At 68.2% G+C, this 9,301-nt stretch overlaps 2 protein-coding genes across 2 annotated transcripts; one reads left to right on the top strand and one right to left on the bottom strand.

The window, feature by feature from the left end:
• Nucleotides 1-227: 227 nt before the first annotated feature.
• RBM8A (RNA binding motif protein 8A) lies at nt 228-2,536 on the top strand. Its single transcript, XM_015274638.4, has 6 exons — nt 228-329; nt 436-495; nt 645-722; nt 1,913-2,049; nt 2,130-2,266; nt 2,427-2,536. The coding sequence occupies exons 1-6, from the start codon at nt 263-265 to the stop codon at nt 2,470-2,472; spliced, it is 525 nt and encodes a 174-aa protein (XP_015130124.1). The 5' UTR covers nt 228-262; the 3' UTR covers nt 2,473-2,536.
• A 2,336-nt stretch (nt 2,537-4,872) lies between these two features.
• On the bottom strand, nt 4,873-7,737 carry LOC107051453 (ankyrin repeat domain-containing protein 34A-like). Its single transcript, XM_040652486.2, is given in 2 exon segments — nt 4,873-7,267; nt 7,269-7,737. Coding segments are annotated over 2 exon segments (1,410 nt in total). The 5' UTR covers nt 7,389-7,737; the 3' UTR covers nt 4,873-5,977.
• Nucleotides 7,738-9,301: the final 1,564 nt, after the last annotated feature.

Here is a 9,301-nt window from a genome sequence, read left to right as displayed (position 1 = left end):
TATCTATGGGGTTTTTTGGGGTCGCAACCGCAGAGCCGCTCCGCTCCGTGGGGTTTCTATGGGGCGCGCCCGTTTTTGCGGCCGCTTTGACCTCCCCAAGATGGCGCCGCGCGCGCTTCCGCCCCTCTCCGTCCTCCCCAAGATGGCGGTTCCCCGCGGCCGGGTTGGCGCTTCGCTGACGCATTTCCGACGCGCGGCACCGCCCCGCTTCCGGCGCGCTTCCCGTCGTGCACCGCAAGGCGGTTGGGGAGAGCGCGGCAAGATGGCGGACGTGCTGGACCTACACGAGCCGAGCGGCGAGGACTTCGCCATGGACGAGGACGGCGACGGTGAGGGCGGCCGATGCCCGGCGGGCGGCGCGGCTCCGCTCCCGTTCCCCGCTCCCTTTCCCCGCTCCCCGGCGCCCTCCGGCCCTCACCGGCCGTCTCTCCGCAGAGAGCATCCATAAGCTGAAGGAGAAGGCCAAGAAGCGGAAGGGCCGCGGCTTCGGCTCAGGTGAGGGCGGCGCTCTGCGGGGCCGTGTGGGACTCTGCGGGGCCGTGTGGGACTCTACGGGGCCGTGTGGGACTCTGCGGGGGCCGAACGGCGATGGGCCGAACGGCGGTGGGCCGCCCCGCGCTGAGGGGACGCCCCGCTGTCCGCAGAGGAAGGGTCGCGGGCCCGGGTGCGGGAGGACTACGACAGCGTGGAGCAGGACGGCGATGAGCCCGGGCCGCAGAGGTGTGAGTAGCGGGGGGGGCGCCGCCATGGGCTGTGCGGCCTCACAGGGGGTGTGGGGCGCTACGGTGGGATGTGGGGCACTACAATGGGATGTGGGGCACTACAATGGGGTGTGGGGCACTACAATGGGCTGTGGGGTGTTACGGTGGGGTGTGGGGCGTTATGGTGGGGTGTGGGGCACTACAATGGGGTGTGGGGCACCATGATGGGGTGTGGGGTGTTACGGTGGGCTGTGGGGCACTACGGTGGGCTGTGGGGTGTGGGGCACTACAATGGGCTGTGTGGTGTTACGGTGGGGTGTGGGGCACCATGATGGGGTGTGGGGCGTTACAGTGGGCTGTGGGGCGTTACAGTGGGCTGTGGGGCACTACAATGGGGTGTGGGCTGTGGGGCACTACAGTGGGCTGTGGGGCACTACAGTGGGCTGTGGGGCGTTACGGTGGGGTGTGGGGCACTGTGTGGAGTGTGGGGCGTTACAGTGGGCTGTGGGGCTCTGTGATTGGGTGTGTGGGGAGTTACAGTGGGGTGTGGGGCACTACTATGGGGTGTGGGGTACCATGATGGGGTTTGGGGCATTGTAGTGGACTGTGGGGGCACTGCGTGGGGTGTGGGGCACTGTGTGGGGTGTGGGGCTGGGATTTGTAGTGGGAGAGGGGCGCAGCGTTGCGATGGTGTGTGAGGCTGCGATGTGGGGCAGGAAAAGGGCGTAGAGATACTATGGCGATGTGTGGGGCTGAGATGTGGGGCAGGAGGGGGCACAGCGGCACCGGGACAGCGTGTGGGGCTGGGATGTGGGGCAGGGAGGGGGACAGCAGTACAATGACAGCGTGTGGGGCTGGGCTATGGGGCAGGGAAGGCTACAACAGTACTACAATAGCATGTGGGGCTGAGGTATGGGGTGGAGGAGGGGGCACAGTGGTACTACAACGACATATGGGGCGTGAGAGGGGCACAGCGGTACCGGGACGGCGTGTGGGGCTGAGATGTGGGGTGGGAGGGGGGGGGGGGGGTCGGCTCCGTGTGGGGCTGCAGGTGGGGCGCAGCCCCCCTCCTCCCTGTGTGCTGTGTGACCCCGGCGGTGCTGCCCTCTGCCCCCCAACCCCCCTTCCCCCCCCCCCCCCCCACCCCCCCGGGCCGTTGTTGGGGGCCCCACATTTGCCATAACCCCCCCCAAAACTTGGCGGCGCCGCAGCGGTGGAGGGTTGGATCCTTTTTGTCACCGGCGTCCACGAGGAGGCGACGGAGGAGGACATCCACGACAAATTCGCTGAGTACGGAGAGATCAAAAACATCCACCTGAACCTGGACAGGAGGACCGGCTACCTGAAGGTGGGGGGGCTCAAAGGGGATCCCCCCCCCCCCCAAAAAAAAAGGCATCCGGGGTCTCACTGCTCCGCGTCCCCCCATAGGGATACACGCTGGTGGAGTACGAGACGTACAAAGAGGCGCAGGCGGCCATGGAGGGGCTGAACGGGCAGGAGCTGATGGGGCAGCCGGTCAGCGTGGATTGGTGCTTCGTCAGAGGGCCCCCGAAGGGAAAGAGGAGGTAATGATGGAGGGGGGGGCGGTCTGCGCCCCGCTCTGTGCTGGGACGGAAAGCCCTACGCCTGCATTGCTCCCCCCCCCCCCCCCCCCCCCGTCCATAAAAGAACCCCCCATCGATGGGTGAGAAACGCCCAAATGAACCCAAATGTGATCCCATGCAGGGGTGGGCGCCGGCGCAGCAGGAGTCCGGACAGGAGGCGCCGGTGATGGAGCCCACGTGGCAGCAGTTGGAAGCCGGGGGGATTGGGGGGGGATGGGGGGGGGTTGGGGTCGGGGGGGGGTTTGGGGAGCAGCGGTCGGAGCGGAGCGTTCAGCGCTCCCCGTGGGGTGGGGGAATGGGGTGGGGGGCAGCGGGGCGGCCCGGATGGGGCTGAGTTCTGCCGCTGTGGGATGCGATGGGGGCATCGGATCCCTTTTGCTCCGCCGGGGGGGCGATGCGGTTCTGCCACACTCCCGGGGGGGGCGATGCGGTTCCGTCCGCCCTCTCAGCGCCACGGGACGGCCCTTCCAACAGCTTTTATTTCCGCTGCCCTCCCATCGTTGGTCCTTTTATTAAAGCCGAGCTGAGCTCCTCCTCTTCTGCTCCCTCCTTCGGGGTCGGCCGCTCCTCCCCGCGCCGTATCACGGAGCCCTTTCGGGCCTCTCCCACCACCCTCCACCACCACCACCACCATCATCCTCCTCCTGGCCGCGCGCTCCCAGCGGCCGCACGATGGCGCCGTGCCGCTCCAAGGCGATGCCGACGGTGACGAAGGCCGACGCGTCCATGGCGGCCAACGTGAGGAACGCGAGCGCCCGGCGCGCCGCCTCGCCGCGCCCCAGTGGAGTTATGGGGTTGTGGGGTGGGGTTGTGGGGCTGAGGAAGGGCGTGGGGGGCTTTCGGAGGGAGTTGTGGGGCAGAGGAGTTGTGGGGCGGTGGGGTTATGAGGTTGTGGGGCATGGGGGGCTGCGGCGTTGGGAGCGCCGCGCGGCACCGCCACGATGGGAACGGGGCGGCCTTTGGGGTCAGCGCATCACCACTGCGTTGGGACCTTTGGGGTCAGCACACCACGTTGGGACTTCCAGGACCACCTTCACCACCCCATTGGGACCTTTGGGGTCAGCGCATCACCACTGCATTGGGACCACCAGGGTGGGACCTCCAGGACCGCCTTCACCACCGTGTTGGGATCTTTGGGGTCATCACACCACGTCGGGACCTCCAGGACCGCCTTCACCACAGTGTTGGGATCTTTGGGGTCCCATCCCCATCCCCATCCCCATCCCCATCCCCATCCCCATCCCCATCCCCATCCCCATCCCATCCCTATCCCATCCCCATCCCATCCCATTCCCATCCCATCCCATCCCATCCCATCCCATTCCCATCCCATCCCAATCCCATCCCATCCCATCCTATCCTAATCCCATCCCATTCTCAGCCTCATTCCAATCCCAATCCCAATCTCACTTCCATCCCCATCCCATTCCAATCCCCATCCCATCCCCATCCCATCCCCATCCCATCCCCATCCCATCCCCATCCCATCCCCATCCCATCCCCATCCCATCCCCATCCCATCCCCATCCCATCCCCATCCCATCCCATCCCATCCCATCCCATCCCATCCCATCCCATCCCATCCCATTCCCATTCCCACCCCCATCCCATCCCAGCGCCCCATGGCAGTGCCCTATAGCGGTGCCCCATAGAAATGCCCCATGGCAGTGCCCTATAGCAGAGCCCCACAGCAACCCCAGCAGTGCCCCATGGCAAAGCCTCAGAGCATCTCCTCCAACCCCAGCAGTGCCCCATAGCAGTGCCCCATGGCAGCCCCTCAGCCCCAACAGTGCCCCCCTATGGCAGTGCCCCATAGCAGCCCCCCCAGCCCCAACAGTGCCCCCCTATCAGTGTCTCACGGCAGTGCCCCATAGCAGTGCCCCATAGCAGTGCCCCATAGCAGCCCCCCCAGCCCCAACAGTGCCCCCCTGTCAGTGTCTCACGGCAGTGCCCCATAGCAGTGCCCCATAGCAGTGCCCCATAGCAGCTGCCAACAGCATCGCCCCCCCCCCATCCCGGCCGCGCTGCAGTACCGCTCTGCAGTGCTCCCGCAGCGCTCACTGCAGACAGCGCTGCCCGCACAGCGCAGCCTCACTGCAGGGCCTCACTTTGAGCCCCACTGCAGCCCTACGCTGTGCCCCATAGCAGTGGGGTCCCCCTGGGGGTGCCCCGAGACGCCTTCACCACCGCGCCCCTATAGCGATGGGGCGGCTCTGGGGAGGGGTTGAGGAGGGGGGGGGGGGGGGCACAACCCCTCTGTCACCACTCCGGTGTGGTTGTGGGGTGGGGACCCCCCACGTCTGCCCCCTCCGCCCCCTCCGCCCCCTCCGCCCCCTCTGCCCCCTCCGCCCCCTCCCACGCTGAGTGGGAGGTGCTGTCCGCAGCACCCGAAGGTGGACGTGAGGGCAGCCGGAGGTGACAGCGGGCACACGCGACGCCCCCCCGACGTGACAGCGCCCCCGGGTGCCACCCCCAGATGCGCCCCCCGAGGTGACGCCCCACAGCCGTGCTGTCCCCACGCCCCTTTATTCCGTGACACCGCCGCTGTCCCCCCACTTCCCCCCCCCCCCCCCCCGTGTCACCGCCGGACCCCCCCCGCGTCTGCCGCCCCGCTGCCGCACTCCGCCGTACCGCCAGGGGGCGCTGTGGGTCGCACTGTGACCCCAAGCGGGGCGCTGCGGGGTCACTCGTGGGGTCCGCGGGGGGGTCACTGTGGGGTTACTTTAAGATCCCTATGGGGTCACCGTCGGATCCCCGTGGGGTCATTTTGGGGTCTTCACGAAGTCAACTGCGGGGTCCCCGTGGGGATATCGCGGGGGTCACTGTGGGGACCCCGTGGGGTCATTATGGGGTCCTCATGGGGTCGCTGCGGTGTCCCCGTGGGGTCACTGTAGGATCATTGCGGTATCACCGTGGGGTCCCCGTGGGCTCTCTGCTGAGTCACTGTGGGGTCATCGTGGGTTCCCCACGGAGTTACTGTGGGGTCCCCATGGGATCCCCGTGCAGTCCTCGGGGGGTCTCTGTGGGGTCCCGTGGAGTCACTTTGGGGTCCCGTGGTGTCATTTTGGGGTCCCGTGATGTCACTTTGGGGTCCCCGTGGTGTCGCTCTGGGATCCCCGTGGTGTCACTTTGGGGTCCCGTGGTGTCATTTTGGGGTCCCGAGGTGTCCCTGTGGGTTCTCCATGGGGTCTCAATGGGGTTTTTTTGGAGTCTCTGTGGGATCCCCGTGATGTCGCTTTGGGGTCCCCATGGGGTTTCTTCGGGGTCCCCGTGGTGTCCCTGTGTGTTCTCCACGGGGTCTCTGTGGGGTTTTGTTGGGGTCCCCATGGGGTCACTGTGAGGTCCCCATGGTGATGCTTTGGTATCCTGCGGTGTCACTTTGGAGTCCCATGGTGTCCCTGTGGGTTCTCCACGGGGTCTCTGTGGGGTTCTCCATGGGGTCACTTCAGGGTCCCCATGGTGCCACTTTGGGGTCCTGTGGTGTCTCTGTGGGGTCCCGTGGGGTCACTTTGGAGTCCCGTGGTGTCACTGTGGGTTCTCCATGGGGTCCCCATGGGGTCTCTGTGGGGTCTCCATGGTGTCACTTTGGAGTCCCGTGGTGTCACTTTGGGGTCCCATGGTGTCTCTGTGTGTTCTCCACGGGGTCTCTGTGGGGTTCTCCATGGGGTCACTTCAGGGTCCCCATGGTGCCACTTTGGGGTCCCGTGGTGTCTCTGTGGGGTCCCGTGGGGTCACTTTGGGGTCCCGTGGTGTCTCTGTGGGTTCTCCACGGGGTCTCTGTGGGGTTCTCCATGGGGTCACTTCAGGGTCCCCGTGGTGTCGCTTTGGGGTCCCGTGGTGTCTCTGTGTGTTCTCCACGGGGTCTCCGTGGGGTTTTGTTGGGGTCCCCGTGGGGTCCCTCAGGGTCTCCCCCCGCCGTCGGCGCTGCGCCACGTCTGCTCGCTCTGCACGGAGTGGCGGCGCCGCAGTTGACGGCGCCCTTTGGGCGACGGCGGAGCCGGGGGGGGAGCGCCGAGCAGGGGGGGCAGCAGCGGGGGGGCTCTGCCCGGCCCGGGGGGCTCCAGGAGCAGCGGCCCCGACCCGCGGCGCTGCAGCAAACCGGGAGCGCGGCGGCGGGGAGCGGGGGGGGACTCGGGGGAGATGGGGGGGGGCGGCGCGGCGCCCGCACGTCGGGGCCCGCGGAGCGGCGGCGGGGGCGGCCGGGGGTCTCCGGGGGGGGGGGGATTCGGGCCCGTCGGCGTCGCGCCCCTCCGCGCTGTGCCGCCGCGGGCGCGCGCACGGCCGCAGCCCCTCCGTCGTCGTCCGCCCCCCCGCGCCCCCCGCCGCCCGCAGCCCCCCCGGCTCCGAGTTGAGGCGCTGCAGCGGCCGCCGCGGGGCTCGGGGGGGCGGCGGGGGGGCGACGGGGGGGGGCGGCGGCGGCGGCGGCGGCGGTGGGAAGCGGAAGACGCGCTCCTCGCGCTCCGTTTCGCCGCCGGCGGCGCGCAGCTCCACGTCCGACGGGGACGCGCACGGGGCGGGAGACGACGACGCCGACGACGCCGGGGACGGCGGCGCCGCGTGGAGGTACTGCCGCGTGGTTTTGGTGCCCGACGGCGACGTGGCCGTGGTGATGATGATGACTTCTCGGCCCCGCGCCTCGCACGCGTCCAGCAGCGCCTGCAGCGTCGGGCGGTCGCCGCGCTGCGCCGCGTACAGCAGCGCCGAGGAGCCGCCGTAGTCCCTGGCGCCGGGGTCGGCTCCGTGCTCCAGCAGCAGCGCGGCCACCGCGGCCCCGGCCCGCTCGGCGCACGCGTGCATCAGCGCCGTCATGCCGGCCGCGTCGGCGATGTTGGGGTCGGCCCCGCAGCGGAGGAGGTACCGCACCATCCGCGCCCTCTCGCCGGGGTCGGCGTAGCGCGCCCGGCACGCGGCCATCAGCGCCGTCCGCCCCCGCGCGTCGCCCTCGTTGATGTACGCCCCCCCCCTCCAGCAGCAGCCGCGTCAGCCGCAGTCGGCCCGCGGTCACCGCCCGCTGCAGCGCCGGACCCTCCGCCGGAACCGTCGGACCCTCCGCCGCAACCGTCGGACCCTCCGTCGGAACCATCGGAGCCTTCGACGGAACTGTCGGACCCTCCGTCGGACCCTCCGTCGGAACCGTGGGACCCCCCGGAGCCTTCGACGGAACTGTCGGACCCTCCGTCGGAACCGTCGGACCCTCCGCCGGAACCGTCGGAACCTCCGTCGGAACCGTGGGACCCCCCGGAGCCTTCGACGGAACTGTCGGACCCTCCGTCGGAACCGTCGGACCCCCCGGAGCCTTCGGCGGAACTGTTGGACCCTCCGTCGGAACCGTCGGACCCCCCGGACCCTCCGTCGGAACCGTGGGACCCCCCGGAGCCTTCGGCGGAACCGTCGGCTGAGCGGCGGCGGAGCGACCCGCGGTACCGCCCGGCCGCGGATGGGGTCACGGCGCTCCGAGGCGCTCCGGTCGGGGTCGGGCGCGGGGGGTGCTGAGGGTCACGGAGTCACTGCGGGGCGACACAGAGATGGGGTGGGGGTGGGAACTGCGGGGAGGCGGTGGGACGCGGAGGGGACACTGAGGGGGTGCGGTGTCCGTGGGACGTGGGGGGCGGAGGGGGCATCAGTGGGACACAGAGGGGACAGTGAGGGGATGTGGCAGTAATGGGATGTGGGGGGGACATCAGTGGGACACAGAGGGGATGTGGCAGTAATGGGATTTGGGGGGCAGAGGGGACATCAGTGGGACGCTGAGGGGACACTGAGGGGGTGTGGCAGTAATGGGGTGGGGGGGGGGAGAGGGGACATCAGTGGGACACTGAGGGGGTGTGGCAGTAATGGGATTTGGGGGGGACATCAGTGGGACACAGAGGGGACACTGAGGGGGTGTGGCAGCAATGGGACGTGGAGGGGACACTGAATGGATGTGGCACCGATGGAACGTGGGGGGGACACTGAGGGGGTGTGGCAGTAATGTGGCACTGAATGGATGTGGGGGGAGAGGGGACATCAGTGGGACACTGAGGGGACACTGAATGGATGTGACAGCGATGGGATGTGGGGGGGACACCGAATGGGTGTGGCAGTAATGGGGTTGGGGGGGCAGAGGGGACATCAGTGGGACACTGAGGGGACACTGAGGGGGTGTGGCAGCAGTGGGATGTGGGGGGACATCAATGGGGCACTGAGGGGACACTGAATGGATGTGACAGCGATGGGATGTGGGGGGGAGAGGGGACATCAGTGGGACACAGAGGGGACACTGAGGGGGTGTGGCAGCAGTGGGACGTGGAGGGGACACTGAATGGATGTGGCACTGATGGAACGTGGGGGGGACACTGAGGGGGTGTGGCAGTAATGTGGCACTGAATGGATGTGGGGGGAGAGGGGACATCAGTGGGACACTGAGGGGATGTGGCAGTAAGGGGATTTGGGGGGTGGAGGGGGCATCAGTGGGACACTGAGGGGACAGTGGGGGGGTGTGGCAGCAATGGGACGTGGGGGGGGTATCAATGGGGCACAGAGGGGACACTGAATGGGTGTGACAGCAATGGGACACGGAGGGGACACTGAGGGGGTGTGGTGTCAGTGGGATGTGGGGGGGACATCAGTGGGGCACAGAGGGGACACTGAGGGGGTGCAGCACCAATGGGACACGGAGGGGACACTGAATGGATGTGACAGCGATGGGATGTGGGGGAGAGGGGACATCAGTGGGACACTGAGGGGGTGTGGAAGTAATGGGATTTGGGGGGTGGAGGGAACATCAGTGGGACGCTGAGGGGGTGTGGAAGTAATGGGATTTGGGGGGGACATCAGTGGGGCACAGAGGGGACACTGAGGGGGTGTGGCAGTAATGGGGTGTGGGGGGACAGGGGACAGCAGTGGGACACTGAGGGGGTGTGGCAGTAATGGGATTTGGGGGGGACATCAGTGGGACACAGAGGGGACACTGAGGGGGTGTGACAGCGATGGGACATGGAGGGACACTGAGGGGGT

Source organism: Gallus gallus, chromosome 25 (assembly GCF_016699485.2).
Source record: "Gallus gallus isolate bGalGal1 chromosome 25, bGalGal1.mat.broiler.GRCg7b, whole genome shotgun sequence".
In the NCBI taxonomy this organism is placed as follows: Eukaryota; Metazoa; Chordata; class Aves; order Galliformes; family Phasianidae; genus Gallus; species Gallus gallus.
The sequence above is the reverse complement of the archived record's forward strand: the minus strand, read 5'-3'. Positions and strand labels throughout refer to the sequence as shown.

Coding starts and splice junctions, on each gene's coding strand:
- RBM8A (XM_015274638.4), top strand. CDS start 263: ATGGCGGACGTGCTGGACCTACACGAGCCGAGCGGCGAGGACTTCGCC. Junction 723..1,912: donor TGAGCCCGGGCCGCAGAGGT/GTGAGTAGCGGG, acceptor GCGGCGCCGCAG/CGGTGGAGGGTTGGATCCTT. Junction 2,050..2,129: donor GGAGGACCGGCTACCTGAAG/GTGGGGGGGCTC, acceptor GTCCCCCCATAG/GGATACACGCTGGTGGAGTA.